The sequence below is a fragment of the Octopus bimaculoides genome, chromosome 16 (genome assembly GCF_046866305.1).
Source record: "Octopus bimaculoides isolate indiv1 chromosome 16, ASM4686630v1, whole genome shotgun sequence".
Lineage (NCBI taxonomy): Eukaryota > Metazoa > Mollusca > Cephalopoda > Octopoda > Octopodidae > Octopus > Octopus bimaculoides.
This window is the reverse complement of record NC_142943.1, coordinates 27,088,791-27,111,654: the sequence shown is the minus strand read 5'-3', so window position 1 is coordinate 27,111,654 and position 22,864 is coordinate 27,088,791. Positions and strand designations below refer to the sequence as shown.

General features: G+C 36.8%; 1 protein-coding gene across 8 annotated transcripts in view; it reads right to left on the bottom strand.

Moving 5' to 3' along the window:
* Nucleotides 1–22,864, bottom strand: part of LOC106871768 (uncharacterized) — a 1,221,261-nt gene that overhangs the window by 564,078 nt on the left and 634,319 nt on the right. For all 8 annotated transcript variants that reach the window (XR_016244689.1, XR_016244690.1, XM_089364843.1 and 5 more), the window contains exon 44: nucleotides 747–907. Coding sequence is in view for 6 of the 8 variants with exons in the window: in XM_089364843.1 (XP_089220969.1) it covers nucleotides 747–907 (161 nt within the window). In the remaining 2 variants the exon portion in view is untranslated. The remainder of the gene's footprint in view (nucleotides 1–746; nucleotides 908–22,864) is intronic.

The window sequence follows — 22,864 nt, the reverse complement described above, 5'->3', positions numbered from 1 at the left end:
CATGTGAAAAGCAGCAATAGTTCCTGGAAACCTTAACGATGCGACTATTATTACAGTCTTCAACAGAGGTGACCGAGCAATCTGTGAATACTATTACATCATCTCTCTTCTTAGCATCTTTGGGAAGATTTTCGTGAGAATTTTGCTAGATAGACTACTAGTAATTGCCGAGGAAGATCTTGAGTTGTATTGCGGCTTTGTTGAGTCATATTCATCGCACCGTGACTCTAATCAGAATCAGAAACTGGATCCAATGTGAAACAAGTGACTAAGATGATTGATAGTATTTGAGAAGAGACGGAACATTGCCAAATTGATGTTCTCTTTATTTTTGATAACCAAGGAAACCGAGTAATGTAGAATAAAATGTTTTTTTCACTAGAAACTATGAAATACTAGCAGAAGAATTGAACCCATTGTCTATGATCAGGTAGTCTAACACTTTATTCACTCAGACACTTTTGCTATTAAAATTCAAGTAAAATAGAAAATAATACACGAAAGTGAAAAACCTTGAATATATTATTTCCCTTATCACAAAATTAGCATTGCATCATAAATGGAAATCATATAGGCCTTTTTTTATCATTTGATGTAATCTAATATTTTAAGTTTACCCTACAATAAATATTAAAATTCTAAAAATCAATACTATAATGTTAAAAATCAGTATTTAATATTAATATAGAGCAAGAATATGCTTAGAAGTTTAAAAAATAAGGAAAGTAACCTAAACAGAAATTTACCTCTTCATTCACTAGGGATTCCTTGTTTTGTACACAGTTCCATGGAGCAATACCAATTGTTACCACTTTCTTGCCAATGATTGCACCTTCATTATCATGTATAGCCTTCCCAATATGTTTTGCAACTCCAGTATGTAAGCCATCACTGATGATCCAGGCACCTGCAAAACAAGAGAACAATAATAATATTCAAACATTGATTTCTAATTCTAAAACGATTGTAGATTTTTGGACAAAATACCGTCTGGTATTTAGTTATATATCTTCACATTCAGACTTCAAATCACACAAAAGGACTGAATTTTCATTTTGTCCAGGTTAATGGGAAATACAACAGTAATTAACTTAGGTTGATTTAATTATAGACATATTTCTCATTATGGAAGCCAGGATTTGATGCGTTGAATCAATCCAGGACTCTAATATTGATTTTTTAATCAATTCTTGACAAGATAAATAAAATTTCACCCCTGTAACCAAAAGAAGCACATCAAAAGAAACATCCCATACAGCATGGCCAGACGCATCTGTGCTATAGTAAGTGACCCTAAAACGCGTGAAACCAGGCTCAACGAACTGAAAGACTTCCTTACTATACAAAAATACCCCTTAGGCCTAATTAATGAAGGAATTAAAAAGGCGATGGAACTGAATATCACCCAACTACGGACACCAAAGGAAAAAGTTAATGAAAACACGATTCCGTTCATTAACACATACAGTCCTGGAATAACTAACATATTCCACGTCATAAAATCGAACCTGCCTATACTCCTTCAAAGCTCTAAGATGAAAACTCTGATTGAAAAAAAACACCTTACGGAATAGCAGACGCCAACCAAAAAACCTTAAAAAACACCTGACAAGGGCAGAATTCAGATCAGAGACTCAACCAGAATTCATAGTAAAAGAATGTGGTGATAGGAGATGTGGAACGTGTAACAATACCAACAACTACAAATACATAGAAATGGTTCCCACATAAAATTCAAGAACGGATCTATTTTTAAAATAAATGCAGATATGAACTGCAAAACACAAAATCTCATATACTGCATCACCTGTCCAAACTGTAAAGAAAATTACATTGGCGAAACGAATAACTCACTTTGTCAACGTGCAACAATTCACAGGCAACATATCCGACAAGAAGAACTAAGAATGATTCCATTAAGTAAACATCTGGAAATATGCGGAGACGGAAAGTTCAAAATCTTTCCCTTTTATAAATGTACACGGGACGATCCACAATACCAAAAGGCAATGGAACTACTCTTCATAAAAAAATTTTTCCCCAAAGTTAAATGTTTGAAAGAGAAAAAAGAAAAACAAGAAATACGTTTTGTATGTATATATGCATTATTTCACATGCACATTGTCAAGTTGACAGCAAGGTGCAGACAACTGGCGGGGTGGATACTGAGGACTTTCCGTACAAGGGATCAAAAAGTCATGTTGATTCTATGGAAGACATTTGTTCTGAGCCGCCTAGACTATTGCTCTCAGTTGTGGTCACCACACAGTGTTAAGCGGACAGCAGAACTCGAGGCAATTCAGCGGCACTATACAAAAAAGATCGCCACAGTCCAACAGATGAACTACAGGGAACGACTGAAGGCACTAGGTCTCTACTCCCTGGAGCGCAGGCGGGAGAGGTATGTAATAATATACATATGGAAAATACTGGAAGGAATGGTGCCAAACTTTGGTATCAAGTACTACAGGAATGCCCGCACGGGTCGCCACTGCATGGTGCCAAAGGTACCGTCCACTGCATCTCACATAAGAACGAGATACTGCAGCAGCCTCGGTTTCAGAGGACCTCAGCTCTTCAATGCCCTGCCAAAACATTTGAGAGACATGCAAGACATGGATGCGGAGGTCTTCAAGACAAAACTTGACGCTTTCCTCTCCACGATACCAGACGAACCAATGGCTCGTAATGATACGCAGTTTAGGGCAGCTGTGTCAAATTCTCTTATACACCAGATGTGCCATCAAAACTCTTGATTGGACCATGTCAGGTGGGGGAGAAGAGCCATGCAAGGAACGTGAAAATCACGGTGGTGCACCAGCATGACCGCAGCCACTTGGCTGAAACACATAAATAAATAAATATATATGTATATATGTTTGATATAATATATATAGTTATTTTTACTAATTCGATTTTTCAAATTTACAAAGATTATACTAATATACTCTCATGCAGAACTACACCTTAAAAAATAAATAAATAAATGAATGTATGACAGGAATACATTCTAAATAGGACCCAAAGTCTATAAAAAGAAAGTACAAAGAATATAAAATGACAGAACTAAAAGCAAAAGAAAAAATAGGAAGACATGTTTTGTTTTCTTTATATTTTCTATTCATTATTCTCTATTTTTTCTTTCTTCTTCCTTCTTCTACCATCCTTAAAAACTGTCTCAAAACAATACAGTAAGTAGTAAACAAGCTTTTAACCATTTTTTAAATATTTGACACTCCTTAAAAAGATAATTTCAATCTCTCTCTTTTACCACATCCACCTCTCTATCTGTCTGACTATCAGTCTATCTATCTATCTCTCTATCTGCCTATCTATCTATCTATCTGCTTATACATCTTCCATTGTCTCCAAAGCCTCACCCCAAAAAACAAACAAACAAAACAATGTTCTGTTATAAACAAAACCCCCCAAAACACCTGTTTTTATATAAATAAGCTAGATCTCTGTATTTTTACAGTTATATTTGACAAGTTCGAAAGACGAACGAAAGCGCTATTATATGTATAAAATAAATGAAAGTTATTCCAAAATTCTGACGACATTTTTTTCAATATTTACTTCTGTACATCACACCTAACACTCTACACACACACACACACATATATATATATATATATATATATATATATATATATATATGTGTGTGTGTGCGTGTATATATATATATATATATATATATATATATATATATATACGTTTATCTATCTACACTTATATATGTCTCTATTTTCACAGACAATGGCTAAACCTAAATATATATATATATATATATATATATTGTATTTACATAGACTTATCTACTACATATGTGGAGAACTCTGTCTGTGGGTGTGTTTGCGGAGTTGTTAGCTAACTCCTACATCGTTCTATTGATTTTCATGAAACTTGACACGTGAGTAGAACTCATGTCTGGAAACCTCCTGGCATACTCAGGAAGGGACCCTTATATATCTCTGATACATTTCATTTTAACAGCCAAGGGAAATAACCCGTTCGCCTCTGTAAGGGATCCCTATATATAGCCAAGGGAAATAACTCAATCATTTCCCTGAATTATTTGGTATAAATCAAATTGCGTATCCTTATTTCTTAGTATTTGAAATGTTAGAGTTATTTTCACAATTTATCCAGTAAATAGTATTTTCCTAAATAATAGATCCACTTATTTCGGTTAGTGACTTATTGACGAATATACCAACAGAGGGTAATATTCTCTGGGAACGCACAAAAGCCCTCTTCAGAGTTATTTACTTTGAATTGTTATTATCTCATATCTGATTAGTCTGTTATTACGTAACATGCTTCACGATTTTACTATACATACCTTATTAGTATTTCCTCCTAAGATCTTTGAGAATGCTTTAAAGCCTTTTTCGGGACTACTTTATTTGAATTCTTACTATCAGGTAACTAATTTAATGATATTACACAACTGACTTCACAATTTGGGTATTCATAACTTATTGGAAATTCTTAAAAACAAGACCCTATGTAAGACAGTTCGTTATTTTCTGTAAATGCACAAAAACCGGTTTAAGGCCTACATGTTTTGTATTGGATTAGCGAAACAATTCCGAGAAAAGAAACAAGGGATAAGCCCCGCTTTCCCGGGTAATTCAACTAGTAGATATATATGTGCATATATATATATATATATATATATATATATATATATATATATGGAGGCGCAATGGCCCAGTGGTAAGGGCAGCGGACTCGCGGTTTCGATTCCCAGATCGGGCATTGTGAGTGTTTATTGAGCGAAAACTCCTAAAGCTCCACGAGGATCCGGCAGGGGATGGTGGCGAACCCTGCTGTACTCTTTCACCACAACTTTCTCTCACTCTTACTTCCTGTTTTTGTTGTGCCTGTAATTCAAAGGGTCAGCCTTGTCACACTGTGTCACGCTGAATATCCCCGAGAACTACGCTAAGGGTACACGTGTCTGTGCAGTGCTCGGCCACTTGCACGTTAATTTCACGAGCAGGCTGTTCCGTTGATCGGATCAACTGAAACCCTCGACGTCGTAAGCGACGGAGTGCCAACAACAATATATATATATATATATATGTATATATATATATATATATATATATATATATATATATATATATATATATATATACATATGTGTGCGTGTGCATATTTATATAGTTAATGGCATAATGGAAATTATTGTTTGTTTAAAAGTGAAGGGGAAAGATAATTTCCGATTTCCATGTGTTTGCATGAAAGTGCTTTCTCGTCTTAAGAAGAATGAGAATCTATATATTGCTTCATCGCATGAAAGGGTGTTAATACGATTTTGTCCAGAAATCATGTTTCAAAAGCTTTAATTTCCTCCCATCGCTACCGCAATTTCTTAATTTTTCGAATTTTTTTTCTTTTGTTATCCACATAGAAAAATAGGAATCCGGGAAATATATATATATTTTTTTTATAATTTAATTTTTCTTAAAGAAACACACAATGTCCCTTCCCCCACCTTGCCCACCCATCACTTACTCACTATCAAAATGCTAAAAGCTCCCGATCTTTCACTTTCGTCGTATTTTTCACGCATGCGCAGAATTCTACTGAAATAGCAGGCATAAAAAATACCAGACCACCACCAGAAATCCCGACATACTAGAAACAGCAAGTAAATGACATTATTTCTGCAGAAACGTCCCCGCTTTCCAAAAAGCTAAAAGTGAAAAATTGGGAGTCTGTAGCTTTTTGAAAGTTGTGAGGTGGTGGATAAAATTCTTAAAGATTAATACTCTGTTTTTTTTTGTCCATGGATTACGAAGAAGAAAAAATTGAAAAAAGTAAAAAGGAATTTGGTTTGGAGAGGGAAAAAATTCAAACATTCGGAACGTGTTTTGTAGGTGAAATCCTAATAGCGTGTATCTCAAACATAGTAATCGGGAAAAAAATTAGGGAAAAATTAAGGGGGAGGGCACAAATGTCACCTCGGACATGCTGGAAAGAAGAGTTAAAGGATAGGATTTCTGGGAAAACTTCCTTTCAAGTTTATATCGAACATCAGGTTTTTAAATACGCTCGTCACAAATACGAATTACATAATAGAGAAATGTCAACTCAATAAAATTTGTGCGTGCACACAGAAAGAAATAGCAATTCGGACAGACGTTTTACCTATAGTGTGTGTGTGTGTGTGTGTGTGTATGTGTATGCCAAAGGAAGTTATTTTATGGCATTCTTTCGCTGGAAGAAGCAAAGTTTTCAACTCGATCATATGGGATCATATGATTGTTCGTTAATTACAGTAAAAAATTGTTAATTTCTTTTGAAGAGCAGAAATTGAAAGGGAAGAGAAAGTGAATGACGACATTTACTTTGAAGTGAGAGCAGTAAGTGAAAGATGTACGTGTATATGAAATAGACGTATGCGTGATTGAGAGAGAGAGAGAGAGAGAGAGAGAGAGAGAGAGAGAGACAGACAGACAGAGACAGAGTGAGTGAGTGAGTGAAGGTGTGTGTTGTGATGTATGAATTTTTTTCCATGTACGTGTAAGTGACATTCACTCGCGCTCTCACACATCTTTCATATACATGTACATAAAAACATGCATATAACTTTTTTGTGCATGTGCGTGAGAGAGAGAGAGAGAGAGAATGACTGTATTTCCTTATAACATATAGAGAAATGGTTGTCATTTAAGGCAATGTTTTTGGTTGTGTCTTATTTTGATATAAATCTTTGTGTACATTTTCATAAATGTTTGTCTGAGTAGAATTCTACGCATGCGTGCAACATTGGACAAAAGTGAAACATTAGAAGCAAATCGAAATATTGTCCGAAAATGACCTCAAAATTGTGTGACTCAACCTCGTTTCCGAGTTTACTTTAGTGGTAAAAAAGAGTTGTGCCCAATACTTTGTTTACTTGGTAGATGGATGATAAGAAGCTTTATTATAGTACAGATGTAACTAATTCAGAGAAATATTTTCATTATTCAAACGTCGTCACTCTCGTAATGCAGCACTTTGTAATTTCGGTTCAAATTGAAAGTGTGAAACTGCTTTCACTTTCTAATGAAAGCTGGTCGTTTTAGAGCACTGTATTTCGGAATACTGTAGCTGGTTGTTGAGATAACGATGAAAATATGAAAACGAAAATAAAGTTTATTTGACATGTGTAATTAATTTGATTGTTCTGGTGTTAACATCAGTTGGTGAGAATAGAAGTCATTTGACGACACCTTGTTTGTAATTGGTTCTCTGTTGCAGGTTCAATTTGGGGAATTTTCAAATTATATCCATGTTGTCTATTCCACAGAATAAGAAGATAGTGGAGAGCATTATAAAGCTGAGATCTCGAACAAGAATGAGAATATCATTATTTTCATGGGTATCACCTATCATAAGCATGGCTGCGTCATTAGATGTCGGCTCATTAAAACAATGTAAAATATCCTTTACTATAGTTTATTGTAGGCGGAAACACACACACACACACACACGCACACACACACACACACAGACAGACACAGACACAGACACACACACACACACACACACACACACACACAGAATTGATAATAGTGAAAACAGTAAAACTTACAAACACCATGTTCAAGCGAAAGGAAATGTAGTCAATATAGGCGTAAAACACATTCTTACGCTATAATTTTTCTAGGGAATATTTTCAAAAGAAATTTTGAAACGAAAGCTGAACAAAGTGTATACAAATGAATATGTTACAGTTGCGAAAGTTAATTAATTTAAAACATTTACTGAAGGTTGTATGTAGCAAGACATAAATTAATTTGACTTTACTATATATTTTAACTGTGTAAGTTTATATAGGTTGTAGAATAAATACTAAAGCAGTAAAAAGGTTGTGCGGCATTGAATACTCAGAGATGAAACAGCATAGCAAAAATACGATAAAGACGCAGAGACTGTTAAAAAAAGCATTATCTTCAAACTGGTTAGAAGGAGTGGAATAACATTTCTGTAATTATTTTGAAAGAGCCGCTAAGGCCAAGTTCCAGAATTTATAATAACCAGAATAACATTTTTTTTCTCAAATATATTTGCAAGTATTGTGAGTGCTGTCAAATCAATCAAGCGTTCATGTTGGTTATAAAAACCCGATTGATATTTCAGTATATAAGTAGTGCTAATTGTTAATGCTATTTACGCCGCAACTCTGCATGATGAAAAGGAAAATTCAAACAGTGGTATTTCAAATATAATGCTGTTCGTTCAACGTCCAGGCGGCAACTAAACTCTTTCAAAATCAGCGTGTTTTACTGTTGGGCGGCAAAGTCATAGGCATATACTAAATCAGATACACACAATCATGCATTCACGCACACCTCAAACCTATCTCTGCCCCTGTGTGTGTGTGTCTCTGTCTCTAGATGTGTGTGCGTATGTGTATCAGTCATCATTGGAATGTGTGTATACTGACAGTCACATACACCGTTACACATATATACTTGCCAGTTATCGGCCTAACGTACGTAATGAACGCGCGAACACACTCATATAGAAAATGTGACATCACCGTCGTTGTGGTGGTGCTATAAAACATCGTTTGGATAGGTGACTAAAAGAAAAATTATAATGTTAAATTCATGTAAATGAAAATAAAGTTTAGTTGGTAGCTGAAAGCTTAGTGAATCTTCTGATAACCCACACGTCAAAATCGGCAACTCAGAATGCATAAGGAACATATGCGTATACACCCTCCACCCCCACACACAAAACTCTCTTTTACAGATTGTGTGTGTGTGTGTGTGTGTTCCGAATTTGTGTAAATGTGTATTGAATAAAGTTAAAAATGGTCTGGTTTTCTCGTTTTATATTATTGTATTTTTTAAAAAGTGTTTACACTGTTGAATTGTGTTACACATTACAAAAATATTTTCTGATGTTCATAAAGTTCAATTAGCGCTTTCATACGTTCGAAGTAATCATCAGATTTCAAAATGTATTTAACTGACCGTTGAGTTCTTGACAACTATAGTAAAATGACTGACTTCTTCCTTTTTATATCTCTTAGAAGTTCTAACAAGCTGAATTTTTGAAATATGGTTTTGACCAAATTGCATGCTGTTTAAACGTCCTCGTTTGCCGGGCGGACAATGATATAACTGGTATAGATCCCACCTTTATTGTAACCAATTAACTTGCAGTGAACATGTAATTGTTTTATGAGTGAGCAAACTTAGTTGGTTTCTTTTTTATTTTAATTGGTAGGAGTCTCCTGTGATTTGTTTATATTCATATGTTAAATATATTTTATAATCGACACCATTGACTGGTTGTTATGTTATTGTTGTTATTTCCGTTCAGAACAGGTTTCAACATTTTAATAAACTGTTTTTCTTTTATCTTTCTTCAAATTTCACTTGTGGTCTGTGGAAAGGAAAATTTAGAAACATTTTCTGACCACATGTTTCTGTATGTTCTCTCAATGGAATTTGGTAAACCTTAGTGTTCCGCATCTATTGTTTGTGGACTCATGAGCCTCCCGATAACGCATTCCCTGCCTCTCCAATATATAGTTCCTCGCAATTAGAGCACTTAATGCAGTAAGTCAAATTCATATATGCATTTGCGAAAATCTATCCATCTTTTGGTCTAATGGATTTACCAGTATGCAAGTATTGACACGTTCCACATCTGTTATCATTACACCTGGATACTGTGAATCTTTTATCCCATTTGTTCATGTTGACTTTTGCCTTTGTTAATAGTTTCTTTTAAGTTATGTGGTTGCTTTTTTCTTAAGATAAGTGTTTGATTACTTATTATGTTTTTAAATTGTTCGCTTTGTTTCATAATTAGCAAATTTGTTTTTATATGTTAAAATGTTTTGGCGATGAGGATTGTGTGTTACTAGAAATGGTATTGTGTTCCATTGATGGGTCTGTCTTTCTCGTGTTGCCCGAAGTTGTTCGATAGGTATCTCTTTTGCTCGTTGTATGCTATGTTCTATAGGTAGGAGAGGGTATATTTGCTTGAGCAGAAATCCTTTGAGTTCTATAAGTCGTATGTTTCTGTTATTCAGATCATCTATTATAGTACAAACTCTCCTGGCTAGACAATATGGGATGTTGCGTTTTGTGTGTTGTGTGGTATGATTTGAAATTTAGGTACTGCTACCATTTCTAGTAACACACAAACCGTAATGTTTAAACAGCATGCAGATTGGTTAAAACGGTATTCCAAAAATTCAACTTGTCGGAACCTTCTAAGAGGTATAAAGAGGAAGAAGTTAGTAATTTTATCAGTAATTTTATCGTATGTCAAGAGCTGTACTGTCAGTTAAATACGTTTTGAAATCTACTGAATACTACGAACGTGTGAAGGCGCTAATTAAACTTTATGAACATTTCAAAATACTTTTGTAATGTTTAACACACTTTAACATTGTAATTTTTTAAATACAAATATAAAAAAACGTGAAAACCAGGCCATGTTTTAAGTTTATTCAGCTATACATATATATATATATATATATATATATATATATATATATATACAGTGGGGGGAAATAAATATTCGTACATGTGAAAATTCTTTATTTATTTCATTTCTAATGAACATAAATGGGATATATACATTTACTATATTTACATACACATGCATAAACTAAGAATATGCAAAATAAAACTAATAAATTGTAGTAACTAATGAATACAATTATAAATATTTAGGGGTGAAAAAAGTATTCGTACAGAATAAATTTATGAATTTCTATGCTACAAAATACTGTTAAAATATTTTTCTTTACTAGAACTTTCTCGTTTGTTCCAATAATCTTATCAGTAGTCATTTTTGAGTGTCAAAACGCTAGGTTCTTCATTTAGCACTGAGACAACATAAAGTAGTGTCGTAATAATGGCGAAAAGTAAAGAAATCACAAATTCAGTGAAAAACTTAATTATTGAACCCTGGAAAGCAGGTAAAAGTTACAGGAAAATATCAGAGACCCTTTGTATTTCGTTTTCTACCATATCTTCATTTATTCAAAGATATAAAAAATCGGGAACTGTTGAAATTTTTCAGTTATATTTTTATATGTGGGGCATTTACGATTACACCGTAATATTTGTTTACGTTTTTTGCCGTATCGATTAAATCCATCAATCCTTGTAATATTACTCTGAATATTGTATTTAAACTCCATCACTAAGGTAATTAACTTAATTTTTCTTTAATTTGTTAGCTACAATTTGAATGTATCCTAATTCATTTCACTTATTTTTATTTTTATTTTTATGTTTATTCATTTTTTATTTATATTTTTGATAACAGCAACATGAATGTAACCTAAAAATTTATATATATATATATATATTTTTTTTGCTTATTATTTCTTATTTTTTACAATTTATTTTCTCTAATCTATCGGGCTTACAAAATCATATAAGGCCTTTTTACTTCTAAATCTTAACTTAATATAATGTCTTGTTTAGATTATGTATAGTTGAGGTGATTATATTATATTATACTTAAGCATTATTTATTAGATTTACTTCTATTTGACCATTAACTTGTGTAAAAAAATATATTTTTAATGTTTTTAATATCAAACGGTTTTTTCTGTGGTCTTGGTTTTTTTATTTACTTTCAGAAGTCCAACGGTTTTTTGAAATGTACAGCGTCCCGTACTTGTTCGCTATTTAACTTCATAGGATGACATCATAACTTAGCATCACTTCTCATTTACCCTGCTTTCTAACGGTTTCAAGATCGATATGCTATACAGTTTCGATATGTATCATGTCTTTTCAACTTCTTCTTTATATACATGTAATTCTAGGACAACTATGAATGTTGTCTGTTTTTACTGTCTGCTATGAATTAATCTGACTCTAAAGAGATACAATATTCCATATTTCATAATATGCATGAGTTGGTCTGGATATTGCATCGAAATGGTCATAGGTCATAATAAAGTGTTTACAATGGATCGTCTTTTAGCTCTTATTTAAATTGATATACATACAAAATCTCACATGCGTGAATTTTGCTACGTTGATAACAGAAACAATATTTTTACCAAATTTTAGTATACATCTATAAATACACACTCACATATATATATACATATACATACATACATATATATATATATACATATATATATATATATATATATATATATATATATATATGAATACATATATATACACACACACACACACACACACACACACACACACATATATATATATATATATATATATATACATATATATGATATATATATACATAATAAAGCTATATATATATATATATATATATATATTTATACATAAGCAAAAATTTCGATTTAAATGAATTAGGTACTTAAGTTGAGGCACCAGAATTTATTACGGTAAATCCATACACTTTCAAAATAAGGTGATTAAAACCAAAATATGCAACAGGATATCCAGAGGTATTGTAGCACGGTCGTTTCAAGGAATTATGATGGACTATGACTTAACAGACAGAACAGAACCTTAGGATTAACCTAAAAGACCACAAGAAGAACTTTCATGATAGTCCTACTGTAAGACTAAGTTGCCTGACCAAGTCCGATATTGGTTGACTTAGTAAATCTATTCTGGATAATATACTACCCCTTATAATTCCCAACCTAACTCTCAAATTATTGTTTGATACATTGGTTTAAATCCATTGATAACGTACGTAATTATTCTTTTATTCAATTTGACATTTCTCCGTTTTCTTCCTCTGTTTAGACGAACTTTCCTACCTTTTCGGACAAAACCTTTTGTAACCTTCGTCCTGTCTAGTTGGTGCGTTCCTTTTAAAGTGCCTCAATAAAGAAACCCCTGAATTACAGGGAGGTTTATATAGAGATGATACTCTATTTATCATCCCTAACAACAACAAATCAGTCATGGAAAGAATGAGAAAAATAATTAGAAAATTTTTAAAAGCTTTAATTTAGGTATTATGTATGAATATGGCACAAAAGCAGTAAATTTATTAGATATTAGTTTGAACATTAACTCTAGATTATACCACCTCTATAGGAAACCAGGCGAGGTTACAATATACGTGAACAAACTATCAAGTTGGTCGAGAGTTGCGGCAGGCCGTCTAGGTACACACCGAAATCTGTTCCGTCGTCCGTCCTACCAATCGTCCCGAACAATTGAGAAAAGTGCTGCTGAAAGGCTGCACACATCTGCTTCGGTTCCGAAATCTCGCAGTCGTTCTGGTCCAGCAAAGACCGAATGGTCGCTCTGTTCCCACGCTTAGCCTCAACCACGCAGGCCCATCGAGCGGCCTTAGTCCCCTCCCCGCTTACCGAAAGTGCTTTAGCTCTGACAACGCAGCCTTCATGCTTGGCATCAAAGTGTTGGTCGAGGGCCAACTTCGCTGCTAACACGTCGGTTGCGATGCCTGTCCTAAGAGCCTCGTCTAGTTTGTTAACTAAATCCCGCTCTGTTTTCTTACGTTCTACAGCTAGAGCCTTACTAAACCTAATTGATTCTGCTCTAATTGCCCGCTTCAGGGCGTACCACCAGATGTTGTTGATGATTGCCCCGGTTAAAGCCCTCTTAACTAATAAACTAATCTGGTCTCTGTAGGCTTTGCACGCCGTTATTGACGTGTTTAACTTCCAGTAACCGGGGCCTTGTCTATGGAGCCTATCTAAGTCGACCGTACAGATCACGAATTTGTGGTCCGTGTAGCCGACTATGTTGAATTGTGGACACCCTATGCTATCCTTATCCGCTGGCCTACAGAAAAATCTATCTAAGTACGATCTAGACGACCCGATGCGATATAATAATAATAATTAATTCGTTTTATTGGCCACAAGGGCTAATATCAATTAAAAACATGTAAGGACAAAGACAGGACGAAGGTTACAAAAGGTTTTGTCCAAAAAGGTAGGAAAGTTCGTCTAAACAGAAGAAGAAAACGGAGAAAGATATAATGAATAAATAGATAAATAAATAGATAAATAAATAAGTAGAACTCCCAAAGGGGGAGGCGCTTCGAAAAAGGAAAGGTTACACGTGGAAAAACCCATAAAACCACGGGAGCCTGGTCAGAAAAAATAAGAAAGGGGTATAGAACCCTTTCTCCTTTTACATTACCTTTTCTTTTTTTTTTCTACAGGTGTATTCTCAGAATCGGTCCGTTTATACTGGCCATTTTTCCAACAGTCACCCATCTTTCAACGAATTTGCTATGAGACAGCACTTCCCTCTCTACTCTCATCTTCCTTTTCAAGTGGAACTTGAAAAAGTTGATGAGGCCTTGGCCAAAAAGGAAAGTGTCTGTCCTTAACCCTTTCAAACGGGTCCACCATATCACCTCTTTCGCTACAGCCACTAGGCATAGGAAAATTGCCTTGCCCTCCTGGTTAAAGGAGGTCGGTGAGTCAATTCTCACGATGGATCCAGCTGATAGCCGGATCCGTCCTACACGTGACAGTAGCTGTTCGATATAGACCCACAGGTCAGCAATGCTCGGACACTGGACGAGTGCGTGCCGAACGGTTTCGTCGTCCTGAGCGCACCTCGGGCAGGCCCGGTTGACGGCACTTCTATGTCGGTAGAGTTTATCTTGAACAGGTAGCGCACCTCGGTAGCACTGCCAGGCGAGGGACCTTTGGAAATTATCCATGGTCCCCGGCCCGAAAGTTCTCCTGAACAGACTGCTTAGCTGATTATCCTCGACGCCTAGAGTTTCCCCGAGAACGTCGTCGCACTTTTCTCCCACTAACCCTCTATAGAAAGCTAGAGTGGATCTACTACCGATCGCACTGCCCGCCTGACTGAGGGCGGTGAGAGCTTGGCGGCACTCGAGGTGCCAAGCGCCCTTTCTCGGTCTACGTTTGATCCAGGATTGCAGCTCTGTTAAAGAAACGAGCTGCGGAAAATCGCGTCTGACGAAAGGAGACCACACCTGTTCACCGTCCAGGAAGCGCCTGAGATGTCGTAGCCTGAGCGCATGTTTGCGGATCAGCAACCACGGCATGCCAAGGCCTCCGTTCAGCGGCTGTTGACAACAGATGGAGCGCCTGACCAGTGGTACCTGACCCTTCCACAAAAACTTGAAGAGCAAGCATACTATCTTGGTTAACCAGCGGTCGGGACAAGGGACGACGGTCAAACGGTAATAGATGACGGATGCGATGTACGCATTCGCTACCTCCGCTCGACCTTTCAAGGAGAGCTTCCTCTCAGCCCATTTTTGGGTGAGCTTGGCCACCCTGTTCGTCACTTCTTCCCAGTTTTTCTCCAACTGGAGGTCCGGACCGAACCAGACTCCGAGCAGTTTAACGGGTCCGTCTGTCCAGCGCCCTACGACGCTGTTGGACGGCATGGACTTTCCCCTCCAGGTGCCTAGTTGCAAGCCCATTGACTTTTCCGCGTTAATTTTCGCACCTGTCACCGCTTCATACTCGTTTAGTGTCTCGCCAATCAGGTCAATATGCCTGTGGCTCGACACCATCACGGTAACGTCGTCGGCATAGGCAGACACGCTCCTTCCACATCCCAGATCACGCGGGACGCCCTCAAAGCCTCCAACTTCTGCAGTAATGGCTCGAGAGTCAATACATACAGAAGGGAGGAGAGAGGACACCCTTGGCGAACCGAACGCGAGATGTTGAACGGTTCCGGTAGATGGCCGTTCACCCGTATGACCGAGCAGATGCCGCTGTATAAAGCAGCTATCCACCCGCGGAAGACCGGACCGAAACCAGCTGCCTTGAGAACAGCTGCCAGGTATCGATGGTCGACCCTATCGAAGGCTTTAGACTGATCTAAATTGATCAAATCCCCACCCGCGCCAGCTGCGTTACCCACTCTCTCTATGATGTAGCGCATGAGATGGAGGTTGTCGTGGATAGACCTGGTCGGCACAGCGCATGTCTGCGCCTTGCCGATCAGTTTGCCCAAGACAGGCGCCAATCTCTTGGCTAGCACCTTGGCCAAGATCTTCAACTCTGTGTTGAGCAGAGTGATGGGCCTAAAGTTCCCTATAATGTCCCCCTTGTTTGGGTCCTTTCTTAGCAAAGCCACCACTCCCCGACAAACAAAAGCAGGAATTCTCCCGTTTTGTTGCCAGTTGCAGTAGACGTTTGCCAAGACGCCCGCAAACAAGTCTGGCATTGACGTATAAAGCTCGTAAGGCAGACCATCCAAACCCGGCGATCTACCTCTCGTGCAGCCTTTCATCGCTTCCCGTACTTCCCAGGCAGATATCGGTCCTTTGCAGCACTCGGCCTCATACAGGGGTCGCGTTTATCATCATTAGCAGCAGCACCACCACCACTACCACCAGTAGTTGTAGTAGCAGCAGCAACATCACTTTCAGCAGCAGCAGCGGCTGAGGTAATAGTAGTAGTAGTGGTAACAGCAAATCAGCAGTACCAGTAGCAGTAGTAGCAGCAGCAGCAGCTGTAGTAGGTACACACCGAAATCTGTTCCGTCGTCCGTCCTACCAATCGTCCCGTACAATTGAGAAAAGTGCTGCTGAAAGGCCGAACACATCTGCTTCGGTCCCGAAATCTCGCAGTCGTTCTGGTCCACCGAAAACCGAATGGTCGCTCTGTTGCCACGCTTAGCCTCAACCACGCGGGCCCATCGAGCGGCCTTAGTCCCCTCCCCGCTTACCGAAAGTGCTTTAGCTCTGACAACGCAGCCTTCATGCTTGGCATCAAAGTGTTGGTCGAGGGCCAACTTCGCTGCTAACACGTCGGTTGCGATGCCTGTCCTAAGAGCCTCGTCTAGTTTGTTAACTAAATCCCGCTCTGTTTTCTTACGTTCTACAGCTAGAGCCTTACTAAACCTAATTGATTCTGCTCTAATTGCCCGCTTCAGGGCGAACCACCAGTTGTTTATTGGCCACAATAATGAGGAGCGCCAGCCTTGACAGCGGCTGGACGTGTTCCTCGCTGCTCTGACCATTCAGTAGCTGAAAGCCATAGAAACACTAATATGACCCAGCTGGACAACGGCGAACAAAAAAATAGAATAACTCTGAAAGACTGGAATATATACAATATCGTGTGAGTATTTAAAATTCCCTTCAAAATAAGTTAAGAAATTTACATATACTCTTTTACTCGTTCCAGTCATTTGACTGTGGCCATGCTGGAGCACCGCCTTTAGTCGAGCAAATCGACCCCAGGTCTTATTCTTTGGAAGCCTAGTACTTATTCTATCGGTCTCTTTTGCCGAACCGCTAAGTTACGGGGACGTAAACACATCAGCATCGGTTGTCAAGCGATGTTGTGGGGGGGGGGGGGTAGAGACGGACTATATGTAATCTGAACCTTGCCCCACTTATTTATTATTTTTTTTTTACGGAATCCCACGTTTTAGGCTATGGAGATTCCGATTCTACTACAGCTGCTGCTGCTGCTACTACTGCTACTGGTACTGCTGATTTGCTGTTACCACTACTACTACTATTACCCCAGCCGCTGCTGCTGCTGCTGATAGTGATGTTGCTGCTGCTACTACAACTACTGGTGGTAGTGGTGGTGGTGCTGCTGCTAATGATGATAAACGCGACCCCTGTATGAAGATTAGTGGGTAAAAAAATATATTAAAAAAATGTAAAATAAAATTTTTAAAAAATGAAAATTTAATAATTTAACTTTACTTAAAAAAAAAATTCAAACACTACACCAAATCGCTTGTCCAATGGTTATAATGGAAGCGCGCCTGTCAGGAATCTGTTAGCCTGACGACGAAAAATTTTCAAATGGCAGAATATCTTCCCCGAATACGAACTTGGAAGGTCACTTAGACGGGATTTGTCCCAAATTAAGCCCCCAAAGTTCACCACCATAACGACCACAAAATCAAAAATGTAAAAGAATTAAATGGAAACGGGAAGAATATAAAGAAGTAATTTACGCTTATTACTTCGCATTAAGTAGGCCAACCCAAGAGAAACACACCGCAAACTCCTACAGAATTTGGAGGAGCCGGAATCCAGCTAGCAGATCAAACCTGGATGAAAACAGATTAGCAAATGTTAGAAGAGATATCCTCAGAAATACCAGACTCACAGATGCAGAATTGACCTCTATTAAAAGAGCGGTAGAGAATGACCTAAATATAAGTCAGGAAAGAAATAATGAAGCAGAGGAGAGGAACGTTGGACTACAAACACTGACTGAAAGGCGACCATCTGCCGAAACCACTCAAGAGCCTGAAGAAAAAGGAGAATATAATGACCGTAGGGAAAACAGCCAGGAAAATGATGTCGAAACAGAATTTGAAGACCACATATTTGCTGAACAACACAGAAAATCTATCACTGAAATGAAGCAGGAAGTTCTGAATGAGCTTGCAGTTGTAGGGCATACAAATATGAATGATAGGGAACCACTCCATAAACTACCAAATGCACACCAACATAAAATGCAAATAAAAATTGGCCACTGTGTTACACAAGAGATCATACAGCAACTAAAACCCGATCTTAATAAATTAAATAAAATTATTTACTCTGTTGCTAAGGTAATCGAAAGACGCTGTTTAACACCCAAAAAGCCAACAATACCAGATTCGAAAAGAAAATCAAACTGGAGGAGTAGAATTGAAACTGAGATTGAATCGTTGCGAAGGGAGATATCAATATTAACTGAGCTAATCTCTGGAAATGATATAAGATCAAGAAAAAGCAGGAAGATCGTGAGAAAAAATAAGATGTTCAAATCCAATGCCAAATCATTTTACAAGGAAATAGGGAAAGAAAAAATAACCATTGAAAATCCACCCCTAATGGAAGAAGTTGAAAACTTTTGGAAAGGGATCTGGAGTGATGAGAAACCATACAATGAAAATGCAGACTGGATCAAACGCACCCAAGATGCCTACAAAAATCTACAAGAACAGGTATGGGAAGACATCTCAATCGCCGGCCTAAGGAGGGCACTAACGAAGGCTCATAACTGGAAATCCCCTGGTACTGATAGGGTACCAAATTTATGGCTCTCATCACTCTCGTCCGCACACAAAATGTTAGTAATACTATTTAATAGTATTATGAAAGACCCAGAAAGAACTCCCAATTGGATGGCAAAAGGTATTACTTACCTCCTCCCGAAAAATAACGAAACCAAAGACCCAAAAAACTACCGGCCTATAACATGTTTGTCTACTACCTATAAGAGTTTGACATTTATTCTAGTGGAGAAAACATATACGTTTATGGAAGAGAATAACCTCTTTCCCACTGAACAAAAAGGATGCAGACGAGGTTCATACGGATGCAAAGATCAGCTCTTAATTAATCGCATGATCCTTGAGAACTGCCATAACAAGCGCAGAAATCTCAGCTCTTCATGGATTGATTATAAAAAAGTCTTTGACAGCAAACCACATTCGTGGATTCTGAAATCGCTGGACATTTTCAAAATTTCTCCTGTGATTTCAAATTTTTTAAAGTATAATATGTCACTATGAAACACGAAGCTGCAATTATATCATTCTAATGCAGTAATGCACTCAAATAATATTAGCATAAACTGTGGCATTTTCCAGGGTGACTCGCTCTCACCACTGATTTTCTGCATAGCACTGATACCACTCTCAAGTGAACTGAATAGAACAGGATATGGCTACAAAATTGACAACAAGAAAATAAGCCATCTATTTTATATGGATGATTTAAAGCTATATGGCAAAGACGATGAAGAGCTTCAGGGACTATTACATACTGTGAAAGGATTCAGTGATGATATCGGGATGGAGTTTGGCCTTGAAAAGTGTGCCAAAGCCACTTTTAAGAAAGGGAAACTAGTAAAGTCAAGTTCAATAGAATTAGATGTCGAAACAGTAATAAAAGAACTTGAGCAGGAACAAACCTATAAATACCTAGGAATAAATGAAGGCTCTGGTATCGAGCATGCAAGCATGAAAGAGAAGGTTAGGAAGGAATGTTACAGAAGAGTTCGAGCAGTTCTGAAGTCTGAGCTGAATGCATATAATAAGGTGTTAGTCATAAATTCCTTAGCAGTCCCAGTTGTTCTTTATAGCTTCAATGTGCTTAACTGGAATACCATTGAAATAGTCAAAATTGATAGAAAAATCTGCAAGCTACTGACTTGTAATAAGATGCACCATCCAAAGGCAGACGTGGATCGTCTTTACCTTCCAAGAGCTCAGGGAGGTCGAGGCTTGATCCAGCTTGAACTTACGTACAAAACCACTACAATCGGACTGGCCAAATACCTTGAAACAACCAACGATTGGATGCTGAAACTTGTTGAAAAACATGAAAGACCGAAAAAATTTCACTCTATTCTGAAAGAGAGCAAAAATTTCGCTACCGAACTCTTAGATACCCACCAGCTTGATCAGGTTGAAGGAAATGCGCCAACTGCTGCTGCAAAGAAAATAAAATTAATTGCAAAGACAAAAGCACATGAAAAATTAGCTAGCAGATGGGAACAGAAACCTCTGCATGGCAAGTATGTGGCTCGAAGCAAACAAGCTGATGTCGACCAGAAACGCACGCACGCATCAGTGGTTACGAAGTTCAGGGCTAAAAGCAGAGACTGAAGGTTTCATATTGGCTGCTCAAGACCAAAGCTTATTAACCCGGAACTACCAAGCCAATGTGATAAAAAATGGAGCTGACCCAAAATGCCGATTTTATAACTATGCAATTGAAACTATAGACCACCTAATCTCAGGGTGTAGAGTCTTAGCACCTGTAGAATATAAAGCAAGACATGACAGAGTTGGCCAGTATTTACACTGGACAATATGTCAGCATTATAAAATCAAAACCGCCGACAAATGGTATAAACACCATCCTGAAGCTGTGACTGAGGGAGAAAATGTATCGATTCTCTGGGACTTCCCCGTACATACCGACAAGACTATAAAAGCTAATAAACCGGATATTATTATAAAAGATCAGACAAAGAAGACATGTTTATTAATTGACATGAGTATTCCCTCTGATCATAATATAGCGGCGAAAGAATTTGACAAGATCAGTAAATATAAAGACTTGCTAATAGAAATTGAAAAAATGTGGCACCTCACGGTGACTACCATACATACCAGTGATTGTAGGATCTCTAGGAATGATAAAAAAAAAAAGGTACTGAAACCTATTTGAAAATGATACCAGGCTTACCATCCCTACAGGAACTGCAAAACATCGTGCTAACTGGAACGACTCATGTACTGAGAAGAGCGTTATCGCTGTGAAAACAACATCCATTCATGAATTTTTTTTTTTGTTTTCTTAAATACATGTTTTACCTGTGAATTTGCGTGTGTAAACTGGGAATGCATACAACGAGTTTCTCTGCCCTAGGTGTACGGAAAACACTCGGCGAGAAATGGAAGAAAATTTGAAGAAAGAAGAAAAAATAAACAACATAATAATAATAATGATAATAATAATAATAATAATAATAATAATAATAATAATAGTACTGTCAACTATAATGTTAACACCCAAAATGAGAATAGTAATATCAATGATGAAGTGGAAAATAGAGGTGACAGTGGGAATACTTCTAATATAAACAATATAGATGATACCTCCGGTGCCTATAAAGCAGTGAAATTATTAGTATGCCTGTTGATGTAGAAGCGGATTTAAATGATACTACAGTTGGGAGGGAGGTAGAAAATAACAGACGTGATCATAAAATACCTGATAAGAGAAATATTAATCATGAAAATAATAATAATAGGAACTTTAATAATACTAATTTTAATAGTAATATTTCTCCTAGTTGTAATTCTAGTAATATTTCTCCTAGTTGTAATTCTAGTAATATTTCTCCTAGTTGTAATCCCACTGTCCGTCGTCAGAACGTAATTTATAAATGTTCAATAATAACTACAACTAATAATTTCATTTATATTGGTTGTTCGACTAATATGAAGAAATGTCTTTACAATCACGTGTCCTCTTTTAAGCTTAAACATAAAGCGAATTGTACATCATTATCTAATAAGATTTGGGAATTGAAGGAAAACAGAATTGGGCTTAGCCTTAAATGAGAAATAATAAGAAAAGCACAGCCTTATAAAAATAGTAGATACGGGTGCGAACTGTATTCTATGGAAACATAAAATTTTTAAGCATAATGATAATTGCAACCTAATTAACAATAGATTAGACCTTGGGGTTTCATGCATACATAGTGTCACCCGTACCTTTAAATATTTTCACAAGCAGCACTTATAAAGTGTAATAATATATACTTATATACTATATATACTTAGGCTTGGACTGAATTGATGAAAACTTACTTTTAATAATTTTAAATATTTTTTACTTTTGAAATCAAAGTACGCTGCATATATTATATAATAAAAGCTATTTAGTATAGTTGGTTAGTGTGATATACAGAGTTAATATACTATCCATATAAATTTTTGCTGCCTAGTTGGTCAGATTTCATCATGGTTTTAGTAAGTAATCTATTTATCCCTTTCCTATAGTGTTCCACCCTCCTGATCTTAGTATTTATAAGGACCTTTATGTAAATAGCCGTCCAAATTAAGTACCCCTGAGAAACTATATTATCATGCATGCATTCACGCTAAAAACTTTTAAAACCTATATTATACCTCTTAGTTTATGGTTAATATATAGTTAGCATGTCCTATAACTTCTACAGTCCTTTAGTTAAAACCTAGTATCAGTCTTTATAGATACAAACTAAATAAGTTATTAAATATCTTTTAGTTTAAACACTTGAATTATTATACATTTTCCATTAATTTTTCTCTATTAGTGTTAATTAAGGTATATATATTTCATCATGGTTTTAGTGATTAAGCTAGTTTATTCTTTTTCTATGAAGTTCTACCCTACCTGATTATTTTATTATTTTATAATAGCCTTT